Source organism: Saccoglossus kowalevskii, chromosome 3 (assembly GCF_978046115.1).
Source record: "Saccoglossus kowalevskii chromosome 3, keSacKowa6.1, whole genome shotgun sequence".
Classification (NCBI taxonomy): Eukaryota; Metazoa; Hemichordata; class Enteropneusta; family Harrimaniidae; genus Saccoglossus; species Saccoglossus kowalevskii.
The window spans coordinates 20,143,792-20,166,207 of NC_140643.1; the positions used below are offsets into that span (position 1 = coordinate 20,143,792).

Below are 22,416 nucleotides of genomic sequence, written 5' to 3' on the forward strand. Positions count from 1 at the left end.
ATTCCTTAATATGAGCTATCAACACAAATCAAAGCAACGCAACGCATGTCAAACTCAATCGGCGATTGCCGGTTTGGCCGTGATGTGCCGCTATTGGCACCTACCCTAACATGGCGTAGAATAGGTCAGCTTACTATTTAACTAAATTTCGGCGTCCGCGGAAAAAGATTTTACGAAAAAAATAGAATTTACCGGAGCTCAAATTTAACGCGTCGTTTATCCAAGGCTAGCTGCAGTTCTGGATGGAACTGTAGCTCCCTGGTTTCGCGTTAACACCACGACGAACAAAATAACCGACAGTGAAACCAAGCGAGCTACAGAACTGCAGCTAATCCAAGGCACGTGTTGTCTATGAGGGCCCACACAGGAAGTAGGACAGATGAACAGAAATGAAAAACGTGATTGTGAATTTGGCCATGGGAGCTCGAACTTCAATTCAAGCTTGTTGGAAAGTACATGGAAAACACTATATATCGGTAGTAATTTTATCGTCTGCGGCCAAGTATTTTATTTTAAAATCAATTTCTTGTGAGCAATGTTTTCGACATTACGAGAACCACATACATTGTAATAACTTGCTGAAAACCCGTCCGATTTCCATGACTCAAACGCAGACCTGTAGAACTGACGACACTCTTCCGTAATTACCGCTACGCGCATGTTCACCGACCTTTGACGTCAACTGCGCAGAACAAAAATGATCGTCACACCTCAGGAAGGCAGTGACGGCTGAATAATCAGTGTGACGGCAGCCAGCAGAAGTCATCGACATGAAAGGCGCGTAAACACAAAAGAATAATCAGCTTAAAACAAAAGACTCAAGTAGGATTAAAACCAGTCCAGTCTCCTTCTTTTTTTAGCTCCATGTGTGAACAAAGTTCGCTACTAGAGAGGCCTGGTTAATTGCTATGTAACTACGTAGTCGGCGCAGACTTCAGTACATTACCATGTGAACATTTCACGCAACTGTAGCGACTTTCCATTTAGCATTACATTTTTTCCCACGTAACTTTACAGAGTTTTTAATAGGGATTATAGGCTGTCCACGTAACGTTACTAAATTACCAACACATTTTCAAGTTGCAGAACATAGATACTGAATTTGACTAATTTGTCAATTTTCTTTAAAAAATTAGGTCGTTCGATCTTGAGCTTGAGTGAACCTGGTACCCGGGCTTTCTAAAAGATAGCTGATAAAACTCGAGCACGAGAGCGCACGACATTTGACCAAATACTAATCACTGCGCTCTTAAAACTATCATTTGTACCCATCGTTTGCACAAAACAGATTTCTGAAAATAATTATCTTGGTCGCAGATTAATTCAAAGTATTTGATTTGTCCCGCCCTTTTTGTTTCAATTATTTTTTAATTACGTATTACGAATGGTGCCCAGGTCGCATTGAGTTTGCCGCGTCTTCGTTACACTGCTAGTATGTGACGTCACAAATACCGGTAGGTGTCTCGGGGAAGTTTTCACCGCTTGCTCCCAGTGCATGAAGAGCTTGGGGGAAGATTATTAACAACATAATCGTTGGCAAAAAGTTGTTTATGTAGTTTTTCTAAACATAAATACAACAGTACATGTTTTTAAAATAATTTAAAACATTTTACACAAGTCACTTTGATTTGGCATAGTATTTACCCAGCCATACAGTTGGTATCTTATTTGGCTTTTGGAATGACTGCCCGAACTGTACAGGCAGCTTTTGATGTTTTTAGGCAACATTCCCGCCTTGTAAAGTGAATATTTTGAACTTTGCAGACGTTTCAGACAAGTCTTATGCCTTCGAAACCGACTTTTCGAACCTTGTTCGGCAGACGGCTAATGATAATTTTCAGACAACTTTCCCGCCCTTAAAAGTGACTTGTCAATCTTTGTAAATGGAGTCCGTGGCCAATGACGGCCAATTTAGTTGTTGGCGTCTTTACAAATGATAGTTTGGTAGTAAGGAATCACAATTATTCTTAAACTTATACCTGTGGTGGCGACATTTAGCTTTCAACATTTTGGGACGTTTCATTTTATTGAATCGCTAGAGGGCCTTTTCGGTTATTTTCACATTTTCAGTCGATGGCGAGCCCAATAACAAATGATCAAAGACAAGTACAAACTCGGGCTACCATGTTAATAGAAAAAAGGATTGAGCTGCACGACATTTTTATCAAGTACTTTCAGCTCAAACAAGTTATCTAAAATGCAAAACGTGTTGACTACGTTCTACCTTCTCAGGTAACTTTTCAACTTCCGAGAAGACACGACGAACATTCCCTACGACCTTTTCAGGCGATATTTCTGCCGTACAAAGCGAGTCTCCGAGCTTTGTGGATTGACTTTCGTTCTCGACTTTCAAAACGATTTTAATTTTTGAGCTTTTGGGACATTGGAGGCAATTTTCCATTTAATTTTCGAGCTTTACAGAGAGCTTTTTCACTATTCGGGCAAATTTTCCACCTTTAAAAATGCCCTTTTAGTCTTTGAAAATGGCTTTCGTGACATTTCAGGCAACTTGTCGTACTTTGTGGGCGACATTTTTGTTTATTCATGCAATGTCTTGGATACAATAATAATAATAATAATAATAATAATAATAACTCTATTTAATTAAGCGCAACAATTCCAACATATGAAGATCAAAGGCGCTGATACAATAAACAATCAGTCAAATATTAAAAGCACATTTAAATAAGTGCGTTTTCAGTCTGGATTTAAAAATGTCTACTGAAGGACTAGAACGAACAGACAGAGGTAATTCATTAAAAAGTTTAGGACCTAAATTTTCAAAAGCACGGTCTTTGTATAACACCTTGGACTTTTTACTACACATCTGACGAGTTTTAATCAAACATTGAAAAAAGCCTTCATGGTTTTTCAGGCAACTGAAATTTTTAAATACTTTTAGCCTTCAAAATAGAATTTTCGAGCTTTACAGATTGTGTTTGTTGCTGTTCATGAAACCTTTTCAATTTCTAAGGTGATAATACAATGTTAAACATTACGTGTTAAACTTCAAATTTTGCAAACTGCTTACAGAGTTTCATTTTTTTTTCTTTCCAAAGTGAGAAGCCTCAATTTTGTAGACTTTTCTGCCTTGAAGCAACTTTCCGTACATTGTCTCTCTACGAATTTCATCTTTTTCCAGGAACCTCCCCATAATTCTTAAACCACTGCAAATTTCATACTTGTATTTCAGCAATCTTTCAACCTTTTGCCGTTTTTCGAAATGACGGTCTGGATATTGACGGTCTGAAGCTTTCATGACTTTTCAGGCAACTTTGCTGCTTTTCCAAGCGACTCCTTAAATGTATTATATGGCCTTTCAGGCAACTTTGCTGCCTTTCCCAGTGACTCCTTAAATGTATTATATGGCCTTTCAGGCAACTTTGCTGCCTTTCCAAGTGACTCCTTAAATGTATTATATGGCCTTTCAGGCAACTTTTCCATCTTACATTTACATTTCAGATAATTTTCCAGGCTTATTTCCCGCACTTCGTTTCCTTGACTTGGCAAATGTTTCAGCTTTCAAAATGACTTTTAGAACTTTGCAGATTCAAAAGTGACTTTGCAAACTTTATTTGTTATTTTTCAGTCATCTTTCATTTTTTCAGTTTATTTGCCTTCGTTGCATATACTTTTCATACATTTTTTCGCTTATCAGAGTGATGTTTCAAATTCAGCAAATTTCAAATTTCTCGCCATTCGAAGTAACTTTCCAATATTGTAGACAGCTTTTGTAACAATTCAATTGTTGTATGTAAGTTTCATGGCTTGTCAAACAACTTTAAAGTTTTTCCAAGCGACTCTCTAAACTTTGCAGATGACGCTCATGGCCTTTCAGGCAGCTTTCCCGCCTGCTAAATCGAACTGCTACTTTTTAGGTAACTCTTCTTTCTTCAAGGTGACTTTTCAAGCTACTTTCTGCTTTCCAAAGCAACTCTACCAATTTGTTGGCAACTTGACTTCCTTTCAAAGTGAGTCACTGAACTTTGCAGCTTGTTTAGTTTTAGGCTACTTTCTCGTCTTCATGGCGCGACACTGCGAAGTTCGCAGATGGGATTGTTGTGACTTTCCAGACAACTTTCCCCCCATTTACAAAAAAGGTTGTTTTGAGTTTATTCTTTTACTATTACTATTTAACCTGTTAGTTTCCATGTCTAGAAATTTTGTAGAAAATATTTTACCCCCCATTACGGAATTATTATCTTTTATATTTCAAACGGGCTACAGACTAACTAGGTGTGTACAGACGTTTCAAAAGGCTTGGAACAGTAATGTGAGAAGGAAAGCATGTTTCAAACAGGTCCCATACCAGTTATCTGAATGTTTTAATTGGAAACCAGATCATTTATGCTGAAAGGATGAAAGTTGAATTGGGACCCAGTTCATTCGTTAATGAGTCGATAAATATTTCAAACAGGAATCATAGCAGTTATGTTTGAATGCATGAATAATTCAAATGAGACCCAGACCTATAGTACAGCTGTCACACGCAACGTAATATTACCGTAATTGGTATAGTACAGGTGTGATGGTTCAAATACCAAAATGGCAACAGTAACAGAAAGACTTCCCTGGCGGCGATGATAAAATACGAACACGGAGCCAACAGATGAGGTTTCAACTGGTACTGGTATTATTATACTCTGCAAACATCAAGTACAATAACGCGGTAAAACTCCACTACTCCAATAACTAGATACTTAAACTCCAATACAATTCAACGAGATCTCCGATCTGATCTCAGTGCTGAACAACTCCCCTATATATACCCCCCACTGTCTATAAATAGACCATTACATCAGCATACATAATGAGTCTGGCACTTACTACAAATTTCTAGAATGTTCCATTACCTTCTATTGCCTCCTCCAGTGTTTTATTACCTATTCAACCAGTTTCTAAAAAAAATCTAGAATATTCCACCCAGACACAGTACGGTTCTAGAACATTCTCAGTGACACGGAAGTGGTAAATAAGTCGTATGCGACAACAGCATTCTATAAAACAATATGGCAGCCAGTCAATTATGGTAAAAATGATGTTACAAAAGTTTTACAGGTCATTGTTTACTTTTATTTTTTTTATAAAATATCTACATTTGCATGCGTGTCGCAAATCCCTTTTTACAATTTGTGTCATGTGTGTTTTTCACAAAACACTCTTACAGGTAAGTAGGATAGAGAAACACTTTTATTTAACACTGTATTACAAATGCTATAAATAAATAATAAAAAATTAAATATATATAAAAAGAATTACAAAAATGCAAAAGTTCAAAGAACCACAGTACGCAGCAGAAACCTGTAGCTTACTTAATAAATAAATACATTTATAAATATTCATAATTACCGACCCTGAGCATTCTATTCAAATATGTAATTGGCTCAAGAACTCAACATTGCCTACAGTGAATACATGCTTTGAATCATATCTGAATGTAAACTTGTTCAAATTAAAGCATTTGCTGATTGAATGACGTTGAACTAACTGATTAATAATAATTAACTTACTATGATGTCACAACATTGCTGGATTGGTCAATTGAAATTCCAACAGCCCTTTTGAATTTATAAATTTATAGTTATAAAATGTTTTAGCTGTGTATTGTAATCAAAAATATATTCATAACATTCATTCGTAATAGACTTATATAAAGGGCTGCTGGAGTAACTTGTATTCAAAAGGTAGTTTCATTTTTGGTCGAGTAGTAGCACATGGGCTTATGTAAATGACTAGGTGTCTCTATGATTAAACAAGCAGCCTATCGGCTGAGATAGCTCCGCTGTTAGCAATGCACATTTCAATTAAAGAACTGAAGACATCATTAGAAAATGAACAATATGAATAGTATCAAAGCAATCGGACTTACAGTTTTTAACAAGAAGTCGAAAATATCACTTTTTACCAAAAATTACAAAAATATTCACCAAAATAAATTAATTAGAGAATTGAAGATAACATCACAAAACGAACAAATCTGAGAGAGGTCCACATGTAGTACCTATATATGTAATATCAAAGCAATCGGACTTACAGTTTTCAACAAGAAGTCGAAAATATCACTTTTTACCAAAAATGACAAAAATATTCACCAAAATTAGAGAATTGAAGATATCATCACAAAATGAACAAATCTGAGAGAGGTCCACATGTAGTACCTATATATGTAATATCAAAGCAATCGGACTTGCGGTTTTTAACAAGAAGTCAAAAATATCACTTTTTACCAAAAATGACAAAAATATTCACCAAAATTAGAGAATTGAAGATATCATCACGAAATAAACAAATCTGAGAGAGGTCCACATGTAGTACCTATATATGTAGTATCAAAGCAATTGGACTTGCGGTTTTTAACAAGAAGTCGAAAATATCACTTTTCACCAAAAAATGACAAAAATATTCACCAAAATTAGAGAATTAAAGATATCATTACAAAATGAACAAATCTGAGAGAGGTCCACATGTAGTACCTATATATGTAATATCAAAGCATTTGCACTTGCGGTTTTTAACAAGAAGTCGAAAATATCAGTTTTTACCAAAAATGACAAAAATATTCACCAAAATTAGAGAATTAAAGATATCATTACAAAATGAACAAATCTGAGAGAGGTCCACATGTAGTACCTATATATGTAATATCAAAGCAATTGCACTTGCGGTTTTTAACAAGAAGTCGAAAATATCAGTTTTTACCAAAAATGACAAAAATATTCACCAAAATTAGAGAATTAAAGATATCATTACAAAATGAATAAATCTGAGAGAGGTCCACATGTAGTACCTATATATGTAATATCAAAGCAATTGCACTTGCGGTTTTTAACAAGAAGTCGAAAATATCAGTTTTTACCAAAAATGACAAAAATATTCACCAAAATTAGAGAATTGAAGATATCATCACGAAATGAACAAATCTGAGAGAGGTCCACATGTAGTACCTATATATGTAGTATCAAAGCAATTGGACTTGCGGTTTTTAACAAGAAGTCGAAAATATCAGTTTTTACCAAAAATGACAAAAATATTCACCAAAATTAAAGAATTAAAGATATCATTACAAAATTAACAAATCTGAGAGAGGTCCACATGTAGTACCTATAGATGTAATATCAAAGCAATTGCACTTGCGGTTTTTAACAAGAAGTCGAAAATATCAGTTTTTACCAAAAATGACAAAAATATTCACCAAAATTAGAGAATTAAAGATATCAACATGAAATGAACAAACCTAAGAGAGGTCTACCCAAGGTAAATATACACCAAGTATCAAAGCATTTAGGCTTGTAGTTTTCAAGAAGAAGTCGAAAAAGTAAAACATTGACACGGACGACGACGACGACGACGGACAATCACTCATATGATAAGCTCCGCTCGACAAAGTCGACAGCGGAGCTAAAAAAAGTCATATTTTAATGATCCAGTATAAAATAAATGCAATTTTCAGTTCCAGTGTTCAGTTGGTTAATACAATAAACTAAACAATGTTTACAAATCAATAGCATGTGTTTAGTAAATTGTTTACTTGTGGTAGCTCAGAACCAGTGTTAAATTTGTAAATATTGCACAAAATTGTAAATAGCTCAACATTACAATGCTCAGTAACTCAATATTACAGTGTTCTGTAGCTCAACATTACGGTGCTCAGTAGCTCAACATTACAGTGCACAGTAGCTCAACATTACAGTGCACAGTAGCTCAACATTACGATGCTCATGAATACAGTGTTCAATAGGTCAACATTGAAGTATTCAATAGCTCAGTATGACCTGCTATCATACACATTCAAATAAATATTCAATTCTATTACAAACCAATTATCAAAATTGGGTATAGGGGAACAGTTTGGGCGGACACATAATATAAAGTACATGCCTTTTCAAGTTTACAATACATGTATGTTATTACATGCCTTTCCAGTTTACAATACATGTATGTTACTACATGTCTTTTCCAGTTTACAATACATGTATGTTATTATATGCCTTTTCAAGTTTACAATACATGTATGTTATTATATGCCTTTCTAGTTTACAATACATGTATATTATTAAATGCCTTTTCAAGTTTACAATACATGTATGTTATTACATGCTTTTTCAAGTTTACAATACATGTATGTTTACATGCCTTTTCAAGTTTACAATACATGTATGTTATTACATGCTTTTTCAAGTTTACAATACATGTATGTTATTACATGCTTTTTCAAGTTTACAATATATGTATGTTATTACATGCTTCTTCCAGTTTACAATACATGTATATTACTACAAGTATTTCCAAGTTTACAGTTCATGTATGTTATTACATGTCTTTTCAATTTTACAATATATGTATGTAATTACATGTCTTTTCAAGTTTACAATACATGTATGTTATTACATGCTTCTTCCAGTTTACAATACATGTATGTTATTACATGATTTTTCAAGTTTACAATACATGTATGGTATCACATGCTTTTTCAAGTTCCTCCAAAATTATTTTCAGCTCTTCAACACGTGAGAGTGTCACCGTCTTCTCACTCTCTGCATTGGCTAACTCTTCTTGTAGTTCTTCTAGGCGTTTCTGGAAAGTCTCTTCGTCATCAAGGATTCTGTCGAAACTGTTGTCTTCGTCAGCATGATAAGAACTTGATGAGATGATATTCTGAAATTGTGGAAGAATTGAGACATTGATCAGAGTAGTTGAGCAGCATGTTCATGGATAAAAACTTATGTGGCCATATTGGATTTACCAAAAATTACATAGAACACTTAGAAATCATTTTATTCACAACCATTGTAGCTCTGAAATTTACTTTATAGCCTCCGAGCATTAAAATCTGATAATCTCATTGTGGTTTGCCACCATATTTGTTTCATGAAAAAGACATGTTAAACAATTCTGGATCAAGGCCAATAATATTTGACAAGAACATCACGGTTGGTTAAGGTATTGTGGTCTCTCCATTTTGGATTGAATGCAAACGAAAGTGAATCATTGTGCCAATCTTATGACAGACAAAACTTTGTATACGGCACAAGTTTAGTGTGGCAAAAAAGTATCTCCCTTTAAAACCATGTCCATACCAATCTAAGCCAATAAACATATTGCCTGCAGAAAACCTCTATGGATATGACTAAAACAGTGTCAGGAGGCAATGTGTTAAACTGTAAATGCAGTGTGAAATATTAAATACAATGTATATGCAAGATTTATAACAAAAAAAAATTCTAATTAAAACATATGATAGTGAGGTTTGCTACAAGTTATTCTGCATATTAAGACAATTTAATGTAATGTCTTGACATTCCCTCATAGCATAAAATCACGCTCAAGTAGAGAGGTCATTTATACACAGTTTTACATGTGAACACCAGTTTGTGAAGTCTAATATTACTATATTGTTATCTATATCTGATCCATCTCTTGCACTAACGCCTTTGACTGAATATTCTCCTCTTTTCCTGCACTGTATCCGTGTTCGACAAGATATAGATATGTTCCACATAATGTAGACTTAATTCATTATCAAACACAACATTGCCTGAATTATTAATTACACTATTGCTCAAGTTTCCCCATAACTTGAAACATTAATTAAGTAAGTGATCTCAAGCAATTTATTACTTAGTCTTACTTGTATTTAATTTTACTTTAATTTTAACAACAAATAGATCATTATCCGTTCACTGCGAGATCACATGTTATACATGAAATCAAACGTAAAAACAGGACAAACAAAGGTCATAGCATCGTAGTGGCGACAAACATCGCAAAAGTAATTTTGGGGATATTTCCACGCTTAAAACCATGTGCTGTACACATTTGATGATGGTCAATTTCAATGAAGTAAGGGTATTTAAACGCAATATTCCCCTGTCAAAGATCGGGCTTTCAATGTGAGCTTTGAAATAAAGAAATTAGAGTTCAAAATCAAATTGTTTGACTTTTGCGGCAGATGTTCAGTGTGCGTCTTTCACGCAGTTGAAAAGTAAATCACCTATTCAAGCTTCGTGGCCACGATGCTTGAAATGCTCTGGAAAGAACAGAAAACATTTGTCTTTATCATCTTTTGCATTTGTTCTGTTTCAAAGACAATGTTCTATGTTTATATGCATGTTCAATTTTAAGTAAGATCTTATAAACATGACAAACTTCATTAGTACCTGAGTGATTGAATTTCTTGGAGTATTCATATGGATCTTGTTTGCTTCTTTCAAATTCAGCGTTGATTCTCGTCTGTTTCTCTCCGGTCTGAAGAGAATGATCCACAGTTTTGGAATGAACACACATGACAGTGCAACAGTGGCATTGAAAATCATTGCCAGCGAGCACACAATTAACCTCCACTTGTTTCCAGATGCAAAGTATGCTGGGAAGAATGTGCACCAGATCAGACAGGTCGTCAGCATGGTGAAAAAGATTGATTTGGAGTCGTTGAATTGGCCAGGTAGCTTGCGGATACGAAATGCTAGATAGGAACAACTCATTGCCAGAATTGTTACATAACCTGTTAGAAGAGAACCAAACCATTAACTCTTATTTCCCTGAGAGACACTTGAGATTGAATTTATTTTTAAGGCTTGAAAAACAGAATGTTTGCAATATTAAAACCAATAAAGTAAAACCTGCCTAAATTGAACACTAAAGAACTAAAAACATAATGTTCACATAAGTTTTTTATACAGTGAAACCTGTACTGAAAACAGATTGTTATATTCACTGAGGTACTGTGAAATACTTTATTTTCACTTGGAATTAATTTTCACTATTTCAGTGAAAATAAAATCCAGCGAATATACCTTTTTTTGTATGTTTAACATGCAACTCGTCAGAAATCAGTGAAATTAAATTCCATACAAAACACCAAAGAAGTCTTTTCAGCGAAAATTAATTCCAACTAAAATAAACTTTTCTACGGTATTCAGTTTATAGTTAATTTATACAGTAATACTACTTTCTAGATTATCTCTATTGCTTTAACAGTCCTCTAACCTTCGACAGTGGACAGTTTTTATTCAGATTTTACTAGAAAAGTACTCTTTCTTTATTATATACAGTCCTTATTTTTTGCTCTTAACAATATCCATTTACTTAGACAGGACTCTTTTTTTGGAACTGAACTGCTCTCATATGACTCAAGTGATGAGCAAAACTTTTCCTGCACTACTTAAATATGGGTTACCAGTACTAGTATTTTTGTTTACTGAAACCCCAAACAGTCGATTACCCACTGTTAGTGTCCTCATTGCTGTCCTTGAACTATGAGTAAAATGTATTTAAAATGAACACCAAATGTATTTTTACAGAGGTGTTCAGTTTATAAAGACCTTTTATACGACTTTTTGAAAGTGGATATTGTAACAGTCACAATGGTTTATATATTACCCCAGTATAATTCTTACCAACAGTTATTGTGGGGCCTGCATAGCTTCCATATTTACATTCAAGTTGCACATAGTCATCACGTCTTACAAAAATCATGTGTCCTGGTTCAATCCATACCCATAATACTTGTATAATGGTCTGTAGTCCGACTATACCACCAATCATCAGCATCTGGTACTAGAGTTCACAAACATTTTTTAATTTGAAATCATTCAAATGTGAAAAAAAATGAACATATTGCACCCCAGAAGAAAGCTCTCATTAAACCAAAAATTGCATTTATTGACTAATTATGACCATGCATCTTCATTTACATAAAGTGTATGCACTACTAATAAAGCAAATAAGGTATTCAAAATTTATTTTAATCAACAATCAGTAATGTTTTTACAATTTTAAGGACTGACCATGATAAGCTGTGCATATAGATTTTTTCCTTCACTTAGTTTTGAACTGTTAATTTCTTTTGGGCTTTATGCTGCCAAATATGTGTGAATATTATTTTGATAAACACATTATTTTCCAGTGGCTTGACACATTTCATTTTATACAACACTACCCTTGCTTGGCTTGAAAGATATTCCTAAAATGTATTACCGTGGTTAATAATTGAGTATGATAGAAGTGGCATTATAATCTATAAAACTGTGTGTCCCTAAATATTGAAGCATGGTGTTTACCTTGATTGCGAGAAATGATGGAGAACCAGCAGACAGCTTTCTGTTGAAGATTCTTGCTATTCTATTGGTCTTTGTTAATAAAGTGCCCACATAGGCCGCAAAACTGATTCCCACCATGACCACAACAGCACTGCAAGTACCATCACTAGGCTTTTGTAAAATAAGAAAAGTATTAGCGTAGCACAGAGCAATACAGATAAGTAGGCAGTAACTCAGCTCCACACTGGTGGCTTTAACGATCGGAGTCATCCGATGCTTCACAAAGATGTAGAATACAATTGCTGTTGCTAGGAGACCAATTGTTGTGATGATGTTGAGTACTATGATGATGGGATGAGACATGGAGGGATACTCTAGCGGTAAATCGATACACTGAGTCTGATTGGGGTTTGATTTCTCCCAATCGTGACACACATCACACGACAGTGAATTCACCACAGAGCTGACACTGTTATCTGCGGAAATCAATAAAAAAGAAAACAATTAAATTTACATGACTTTATATATCAAATCAATTAGAGCACGGTTCCTTGTACACAGTAATACAAAGTGCATATAAGATGGCGAGAATGAGAATCAACACGAAATATTTACCTTCACATGGCTCACACGTCCAGCAACAAGAAGGACTCTTAATCACTTTGTAGTTGCCAGGGTAACAATCCTGAGAGCATCTGGACATAGGTGGAAATGAACCAGTTGACCAACGAATATTGGCTTCTTTAAGGGTAAGTCCTGATGATGGAGACCAACTACCAACTTCTGAGAAATTACTTCTCTCACCGAAAACCTGTAACAATTGCAAATTAAGTTGTTATCACATGTAATTATGGTTTTAAAGACAACAATGCTTAAAGCGTGTAAATGTGTTTATTTACATGAAATTTACATTCAAACAGTTGCTGCACAACAATCGCCCACCCTTTATTTTAATCAACAATCAGTAATGTTTTTACAATTCTGACCATTATAAGTTGTGCATTGGTAAATATAGATTTTTCCTTCACTTAGTTTTGAAATTCAAATGCGTGCTATGCAACGATGACCACCCTTTAAGTATTGTAACCACTCAACCATTCAAAAAATGTAACCCTGTAACTAAATGCAAATGAATCTTGTCAAAACAAAATCACACAATCATATATATAATGCGATACAGTACATAAAACACATCAAATGATGACAATAAGTGCAGACGTAAGACACAATCATGGGAATCGATTATCTGAACAAAGCCTTAACGAAATTACTCATGCCATAACAGTTATAAATATCACTGTCACAATATATATAGTAGCTTGGGGTTTCCAATGCGCATAGTTCTGTATGGTGACATCATGTCAAGATCCAATTCAAGTCTCATCTCGTAGATAGCAAGACTGATGCTATGACCTTCTGACATGACATATATCAATGTTCAGGGTTTGTAATAAAACAATAAAACATGTCTTACCACTATCATTGTAAAAAATTATAATACATTGAAAATGTACAGAAAATATATTTCTTGTAATCCGTCGTATCGTGAGCAGCTATTTTGATTCACCTGGACCTCCCAGTATCCTAGTTACCTTGCGCATTTGTATTGTTCTAAGTTGGGAATGCTCATGCCAGAAGGAGATTGAAACAGTATCTTGGTATCATGTCCCACTACTTGCAAACCCCAATTAATGTACCTCTGATAGTAGTTATTGCATACTCATTTGTCCGAATCCAATGTCTTCATAAATATGTTGTAATGCTTATTGATGTTATTTTGTTTGCAATGGAGACACATATAAACTGACAAAACAGTCTCTACTGGATAAAGCTTTACACCACGTTTGTCTGACACATAATAATTTACCTGTAGATTATATATAGCATAGTTTGCCAGGGGTTCGTCATTTTGGAAGTAAAACTTCTTTCCTCCAGTGCTTATTCCATTGAAAGAAACATTTTTAATGTCATCCAAAAACGCAGATGAGTTATGTTCACTAAGTTTAGAAATATTGCACTTTCCTTCTCCTTAAAAAAAAAAGATAAGTACTTATTAGTATCAGTTAGATGTGTCCATTAGATTAAGAATCTATAGAATAAAATGATGAATAAGATCCAATTTGAAAGTGTATCAATTGCGTATGATCACAAAGTTACTTACGGTAGCAGCTATACTATTTCTAGAAATACTACCGGAGTAAATGAAAATGACCTTGAAGGAGTATTGTCTCAGCTTTTTTTTTGCTAGTTCACTAATTTTCGCTGTTAGCTGTTAGCTGTTTTCTCCACCTTTAGTACATTGGTAAGTTCTTTGAAACAAATGAACAAGCAAATACTCACCATTGCCATAGTTACATTCAAGGTAGCCATGGAGACCATATGCAAATGCATACACAGCATCAATAACAAATGCAGTCCAGCCTGCTTCCATTTTGCCCTGAACCATCTCAGCAAATGTTTCATTTCCATGGCATTTCCTGATATTGGGTCCAGATGGCATATAGCTACATTTAAAACCAGCTTGCAATGTATCCCTGTACCAAAAATTACGTGCATTGTTGTCAGGCTTCAACTGAGCCAGGTAGCTGATGAGAAAATTGGAAAAGGTATAGTCTGCCTCATATAGTTTCTTTTATTTATTTATTTATTAATACTTAATTTTAAATTTGTTAATGTAATGGTAGTGGTAGTTATAAGATTTTCTGATATGCATTGAAAAAAATCAATCATGCTTCACAGTTTTAGCCATTATGAACCAGATCCGGCTTTTTTGGACCAAGGTCATGCGGCAGAAGTGTCCAAGCTTAAGTGGACACATTAGCCATACAATCAGACTATAATGGTTTTATCATATAAAACAGTCCAATTGGCCTGTGACTCAACAGTTTTTGTCCCCCCCAAATAACATTACATTTGGGGGTTGGGAAATAAAGTGTCATTTCCATATATAACAAGTCATTGTTAATGACAAAGTCCCCGTCAAAAATTTTGTGATCTGACATATCAATTTGATGCTGATGAAGTCATTGAAATTAGATTGAAAATATTAATAGGAGATGGATTTGTTAAAAAATTATGATTTAGTGCTTTTACACGAGAATTGGACATTGGGCAGTCATATTGAATCAAATTACAAAAATAATGTTCTTGTTGATGTATCTATTGGTATACTGTCTTTGTACAAAATTTTAACAGAAATGTTCATTGCATTCATGGGAAAGTAGGCATGTGTATCATGAAAAACTGGCCACCAGTCAGCCATATTAATTTGAATCACAGAAAAAATATGACATGCAACTATAACCCAATATGTATGATCATCATACCAACTTTGATCCAAATTGGCCCAGTCATCTCTGAGAAACAGCTCCGGACACGTTTAGGTATCAGAAATAGCAAATTTGACATGAAATTTGGGCGTCAGTCAGCCATATTGAATCAAATCACAAAAATAATGATGGTGTAGTTGTATCTCTTGGTATACTATCTTTGTACAAAATTTAAACAGAAACCCTCATTGCATTTAAGATAAAGTAGCGTGGGTACCATGAAAAACAAGATGGCCGCCAGTCAACCATATTTGTTTGAATCACGGAAAAAGTATGACGTGCACCTACAACCCAATATGTATGATCATCATACCCACTTTGATCCAAATCGGCCCAGTCATCCTTGAGAAACTGCTTTTGACACGTTTAGGTATCAGAAATAGCAAATTTGACATCAAAAATGGCTGCCAGTCGACCATTTTTCTCCGATCATAAAGTAACATAACACGCATATGTAAGACATTATGTATTGTCTTCATGTAAAGTTTGAATGAAATCCGTCAATGGGGGTGTTCAAGATATAGCTCCGGACGTACGTACGGAACGAACCCAAATTAATAGTCCCTTGCACAGTAGTTCTACCCCTCAAGAGTTTTAATGATCGGCATATATGTTGTAACTTATTTAGATTCTGCTCCTATAAGTAAATTACATTTGCAAAAAATAAAAAAAAAACATGTTAGTCTGTACGAGTATAAGGACACTCTTAAAAAAGAAACTAATATTTTGTTTGTCATCTATTTGTAACTGAAACCTCCGCTGGAGCCTCAACATAAATCTCTTGAATGTGATTAGATTTCAACTCTAAATATCCTCCTGTGTCTTTGAGTTAACGTACGAGAATATGCCGTAATTCAAATTGTGGGCTGGTAACAAAGAGCAAACAAATTACATACAAGTATCATGTCTGGATACATGGGCTATACAGAAATATTGAAGCGTTCTTGAATAAACTTCATGCAGGTTCAGACATTAATGCAACAAAATATAGCCATCCTCCATTGTGATAACGTACAGCCATAACATCACACAAGGTTCAAATATGGACAATGGTTTAATACAGTACCTGATAAACTGATCATCACTTCCTGCTTTTGGGACAATACCCAACATGCCTTTCACTACTGATTCCTTTCCTCGCATGACCTGATCGGAATTACTCCAAGCATCGCTGGCCACCCATGTACGACCTGTCATGTCTTGTTTTACAGCCTCCTTTAGTATCCGTGAAATGTCATGCTTCAAACAGAAGGTGAAAATCACCTACAAAGAGTACAAATCATGACATAGTCCCTGTTTGCTTTCAATGTTAGTTCATACAGAAATGTATCTTTACAAATGCGTTTTTTTGTGGTTTGGGAGAATATAGAATAACACTCTGCCAAATTTGTGTGCTATTGTGAGAAACAGAATCACAAGACATTACCCTATTATAACCACCCCCCAACACCACCACCATTAAAAAACAAACAAAAAAACTAAAAAAATTACAATATCAGTCACCACCTCTGGAATATTCCTAGAAAATTCCACAAGTTTTTGGGGGGATCTGGACCTGACTTGTGGTTATTAGTTTTTACTAAATATCTGATGACATAATATGCAAATGTCATCGCAGGATAATAATTATTGCCTGACATATAGAAGTATTTTGTAATTACAATTTTGTAAGTTACCTTTACTTGGGTCTGATCTTTGAGATCACTGATGATGTGTCTGATTTCTCTATCAGTACTATGTCTGGTTATCTCATGTAAGGAGGCGATACAGACATTCAGATTCTTTAGTTCAGCTGTCAGAGTCTCAGCGGCCGGCGTCCCATAATCATCTTTAGTGTGGATGATGGCTACATAGTTCCAATCAAAGTACACAGCTAAATCTGCCATAACTTGGGCTTGATTGATGTCGGATGCCACAGTTCGTAAAAAGAAAGGAAATCTTTTCTTGTCACTTAGCATCTCGCTCGTTGCCGAGTAACTGATCTGGGGAACTTGAAACAAACCTGCAAACAATTCAAAGGTAAATATTCACAAATTTTGATAAAGCATCTTCTGCTAACGTAGTAATGCAGTTCAATTCACAGACAGTGAATTAAGTAAAACAACAGTGTTTTTATTTTTTTTACTGACACAATTATTGAGGGCGCTGTAACTGAAAGATATACATACATGCCTTCACATACCAGCAAACTGAAGCATTTTGGCTATAAATATTCTCAATTTTTCTTGGGTTTTCTTTCTTTCTTTTTTTTTAAATGTTTTTTTAGCAAAATCTCAAAAAAAGTACAGTGAATGGAACTATTTTATTTACACTTAACATTAAGACAGTATCTAGTATTAATCATGAATTATTGATATAAAAGACTACCGAGTATACACTACTCATATAAACTGCGCCCTCTAATGACAAAGTAAATGATGCAAATAAATGTAATTGACATAATTCAAAGTCGATATCATTTTGATTTTTAGTCATCCTGAAGTAGTCAAGGAATACAATAGTTAAAAATAAAATAGAGATTTATGTTCAGAAAAATTTGTTCATGTTAAGCATTAAAAAAACTTCTATTCAGAGACTTCTACTACTATGAAAAAAAATGGCAGATTACATTTCTTCTTTATATTGTATTTCCCAGTATCTCTTCCATTATGTTGTCATCTTCTTCTTGCCTAAAAATCTCCCTGCATAATCTGTGTTGACTTTGTTATATCTGGGCATCCTGTGGCCATGTGGTGGCCACATCCCTTCTATACTTCTATATAAGCATTAAAAAAACTTCTATTCAGAGACTTCTACTACTATGAAAAAAAATGGCAGATTACATTTCTTCTTATTGTATTTCCCAGCATCTCTTCCATTATGTTGTCATCTTCTTCTTGCCTAAAAATCTCCCTGCATAATCTGTGTTGACTTTGTTATATCTGGGCATCCTGTGGCCATGTGGTGGCCACATCCCTTCTATACTTCTCACGACTACCAGTCATTGACATTATCTCAATTTTGTAGTTGTATCCAGTTTTGGCATCTGCCATGGAATATGTTTTGAATCCCTTGGAATGAGGTTCCCCCCTGATACACACTCCTGGGATTCCTCCTTAAAGTCTGTTACATCCCACAACTTCACGTGTTCATATTGTAACATTCCTGGGACTTATTGAACACAGCATCCAGCACTGGCTGCACTTCATATAGGGGTGTCTGCTTCTTTTTTTTTTTTCTTCGTTCAGCATCATCAACTATATGTTCATAGAATCATTCTTTGGTCATTTCAGTGAAAATACTGCAGTAGTTGTTGGTATCTATTGCAACTCATCATGTTGGCAATGTAGTCATTTCGTACTGCTTGGTAGGTGGACTAGTAATCTGCTATATCTGGTTTTGGTAATCAATGCACTTATTTCCTCACTAATAGAAGGCGTCTCAAATCTATTTCCTTCTTTCATATTAATGCTCCAGGTTACTCTGTTGGTAGTCTTTTTACAAAAAAATCGTGGAAAAATTTTAAGAAACTTTGGACCAGAAACAGATCTCTTGTTTTTCTCATTAAATTTGATTATTTTACATTACTTAAGACACCTACTGGTTTCAGAGATTCATCAGTACAGTGTATGCTTAACAGCGGGTGCAAGATATTTACATAAACCTACATGTAACTGCCCCATCTGTCAGGCAATTAGCCAGGCACTCCAGTAACCATTGTAGACGCAATAAAGTTTAATAAAGTATGTAATACTGATTGCTTACCTAAAAGATCAGCCACAGCTGTAGAGGTCACACTGGATCCAGTTCCAACCACACCAATCATAGGAACAGGGACTTTACAATCTTTACAGCAAGTGTCTTCCTCATCATCGAGGAAGGATAATGCTTGCTATTGGATGAGGAGAACATCATGAAATAATCACAAAACATATCATTTACTTAGTGGACTCTGACTGAGAGAATGGAATTTGTAATTTGATTACTTTGTAAGTGTGTGAAAACAGGCACCACAACATGTAATAATAATTATAATTCAAGTATCTGGACCTTGTAAAGGTTTTATTTTATGTCATTTGTCCCCCTTGAACATTTAATTCTAATTAAAATAATATTAATCTTTATCTAATTGTGTTTGGATCTTGATAAGTTGTTCAATAAAGAAAACAAGAGGTAAAATAAACAAACAAACAAACAAACAAACAAACAAACAAATAAATAAATAAATAAATAAATAAATAAATAAATAAATAAATAAATAAATAAATAAATAAATAAATAAATAAATAAATAAATAAATAAATAAATAAATAAATAAATAAATGATGGCTATATATTTTTTTTCTATTTCAGGTTATGTTTGTAAATTTTTCAGTTTCGCTTATGAGGGATTTTTTTCTCTCCCATGTACACGTGTAGTTTACATTTCAGCAAAAAAATGTCCTGTCTTCGATTTCACTTTTGTACATGGCACTGTCTGAAATAAGTATAAGTAATAAAGTATTAAATTGCAAAATTAAATAAAGCTGAGCATATGTCATTCTGATGACAATCACATCCTTGTTGGGATTTTTAATATAATTCTAGATGTTTTCAAATATTTGCTCTAGTAGTAGTGCATTTAATGCAATTATTCATTTTAATACATTTCTTTTGTAGATACACTTCTAATAGAACTAATGTGGTATTAGTTTGTGGTTGCTGCATCAATACATGCGTCAATACTACTTAAAGCTGGTAACAAACAACAAAAGACTATATGGACAGTAAAAGTGTTAACAGCACATGTCTCCTGTTATTGTCATTGTCATATTGTTTTGGACATTTCAATATAGCCAGTTTATTAAAGTAGCTGACTGACTGACATGTTTTTTTTAACCTGCAAAAATTCAAAACATGCTTAAAAATCTTCTTCTTCAGAACCACTGAACATATAAATGATGTAAAAGTTATTTTTCAGCATATACACATTAAAGGTTGAGAATGTGTTGGGGATTGGTCACATTGTTTGAAAACTACAGCCTTTCTAAAAATATACATGTACAATCGTTTCCAAGGATGCATGATCATTTTCTATGGAAATTTGTAAGACATTTACCCTAGAAGAACCTGCTGTAATATTCATATCCAAAGAAGCAGTTTTCATTGGCTAGAGAAGTCCTTCGTTAATCCTCATTATTGTGATTCAGTCTTTCCCGCAATTATGACTCATTTATGCAGAACTGATGATAGATCCAATCAAAGTTATTCCAACACTTTTGAATAGTTGAATATCATTGTTGCAGAATGTTACAAATAAAATGCATATCGTTTTCTAGCTGCTGAATTATTTTGGAATCAAAGGTTGCATGCCATTGTGGATTTCTATCGCAATGGTATTCATCTGTAAATACAATGGTTGGCCATATCTATGTTTCAGTCATTTTTAATTTAAAATATTAATGATCTGATCAGATTAACCTGATCAGATAAATCTGATCATTTATGCATAAAATGTGACCTCCAATCAGATTGTAAAAAATTAGACGTAACTTAATCTCCATTTAATCTAATCAGACAGAATCTGATGTCTGATCAATTTTTTTGGAGAATCAGGTGTGTTTAATTTCATCTGATTAATATGATCAAATCAGATTAATTGTGTGCAGTTTGGTTCAATAAATCAGATCGAGTAAATAAACAACCTTTAAAAGTAATTTTGTAGTTTTCCCTGACTTATTATGTTTGTTGAGGTTATGTGCTAATTTGAGATTTGCCTCTAAGTGGGAATCTACATCATCTTTTTGTCTTAGAAAACAGGAAGTATAATGACAGCATTCCTGCTTCATTACAACAAATATACACCAGGGTTCATGAAGGCATGAATTTGTTTTATGGACATTTATAAATATCTATAAAACAATTAACACGAAAGATCTTCATATTTCATTCAAAGGAATGCTTTCATTGGCTGTAGAAACCATTAGGTGATGCCCATTCCCCACTTGATTTTATGGAATTTCTTTAATTTTTGGTCGTACGAATAGGTAACATATTTTTGTTAGGCACAGAAAGAGAAGACATTAAATGTTAACTTACCACAGTGGAGTTCTATATGGGTGACATTCCTTCTCTAAGGCTTGTAATTGGTCAAGCTGTTTTCAATCACCATTTTAAATTTTAAAAAAACTCTTATAAATATTTTATTTACCAGGTAAAACAAATTCACGCCTACATGAAACCCAGTGTAGTGATATACTTATATTTAAGTATTTTTATTTTGTTTTTATACATGTAGATATACAATTCTCAATTTTGTGTTATTATTATCATAGACACTAATGTGTATATGGTGTTATGCAATACTTACTAGTTGTGCAGGGATTGTGGGATTGATTATGTGACATTACCTCTAGAGCATGATTGGGATCCGAACAATCATCTTTGATTACACCATGAATAATAACACCTGGTAACATGTCATCTCGTTTGTTGACATTGTCAATTGCGTAAAGCATGCCCTCGATCCACAATCCCGATTTTTCGTTCAAAATGCCACACGTCGTCTTACCGTTTGCATCTTCGTCTGGCAGATGCACCGCGAAGAGCCCGCCAAGATTCACCGATGTCCCGATAAAGAAAGTGTCTGCGATGGAACTGTCATAATTTATTGGTGAATCAACAGCTGTTGACAGTGAGTTCTGAGAAAGATGCGAGGATGCCAAGGTGTAATCACTGCTGGTGTTCGCCACATTCACAGCAACAGCGCCGAAGCAACATAGTATCGCGATGCTGCAAACACACACACCGCATCCTCTAATAATCTTCGAAAAACAGAACATTCCGGGAACACGAATAAGCGGGATATCCCAGATCAGAATAAATTGCGTTAATCACCCATAAAACCGTAATCTCATAAAGTGGTATTGATCCCCTAGTAAAATGACATTCTAGAGGAGCCAGACCCTTTAAGTTGACGTTGATAACCATTATTTAACGCTCAGATTATGTATATTTTTCACGGCGAATAATGGTTTTGGACCTGCAACATTTGTAAATCACGATTCATACTCAATAATTTCATGCATTTG

General features: G+C 34.4%; 2 protein-coding genes across 2 annotated transcripts; both read right to left on the reverse strand.

The window, feature by feature from the left end:
• Positions 1 to 8,211: 8,211 nt before the first annotated feature.
• LOC146747543 (metabotropic glutamate receptor 1-like) lies at positions 8,212 to 11,508 on the reverse strand. The gene is made up of 3 exons (XM_085496514.1): positions 11,397 to 11,508; positions 10,158 to 10,501; positions 8,212 to 8,655 (listed from the first exon to the last, which is right to left on the reverse strand). The coding sequence occupies exons 1-3, from the start codon at positions 11,473 to 11,475 to the stop codon at positions 8,440 to 8,442; spliced, it is 639 nt and encodes a 212-aa protein (XP_085352640.1). The 5' UTR covers positions 11,476 to 11,508; the 3' UTR covers positions 8,212 to 8,439.
• A 473-nt stretch (positions 11,509 to 11,981) lies between these two features.
• LOC100370737 (metabotropic glutamate receptor 4-like) lies at positions 11,982 to 22,233 on the reverse strand. The gene is made up of 8 exons (XM_002740268.4): positions 21,736 to 22,233; positions 19,112 to 19,238; positions 17,044 to 17,369; positions 16,434 to 16,630; positions 14,379 to 14,623; positions 13,906 to 14,066; positions 12,654 to 12,849; positions 11,982 to 12,514 (listed from the first exon to the last, which is right to left on the reverse strand). The coding sequence occupies exons 1-8, from the start codon at positions 22,165 to 22,167 to the stop codon at positions 11,982 to 11,984; spliced, it is 2,217 nt and encodes a 738-aa protein (XP_002740314.2). The 5' UTR covers positions 22,168 to 22,233.
• Between the last annotated feature and the right edge of the window lie 183 nt (positions 22,234 to 22,416).

Excerpts from the sequence above, each read along its gene's own strand:
- LOC146747543 (XM_085496514.1), bottom strand. The coding sequence starts at position 11,475 with ATGATTTTTGTAAGACGTGATGACTATGTGCAACTTGAATGTAAATAT. Across the intron at positions 10,502-11,396 it reads AGGCCCCACAATAACTGTTG|GTTATGTAACAATTCTGGCA; the intron begins GTAAGAATTATA and ends CTCTTCTAACAG. Across the intron at positions 8,656-10,157 it reads CAAGAAATTCAATCACTCAG|AATATCATCTCATCAAGTTC; the intron begins GTACTAATGAAG and ends CCACAATTTCAG.
- LOC100370737 (XM_002740268.4), bottom strand. The coding sequence starts at position 22,167 with ATGTTCTGTTTTTCGAAGATTATTAGAGGATGCGGTGTGTGTGTTTGC. Across the intron at positions 19,239-21,735 it reads ATCCCAATCATGCTCTAGAG|CAAGCATTATCCTTCCTCGA; the intron begins GTAATGTCACAT and ends CTCATCCAATAG. Across the intron at positions 14,624-16,433 it reads AGTGATGATCAGTTTATCAG|CTACCTGGCTCAGTTGAAGC; the intron begins GTACTGTATTAA and ends TTTTCTCATCAG.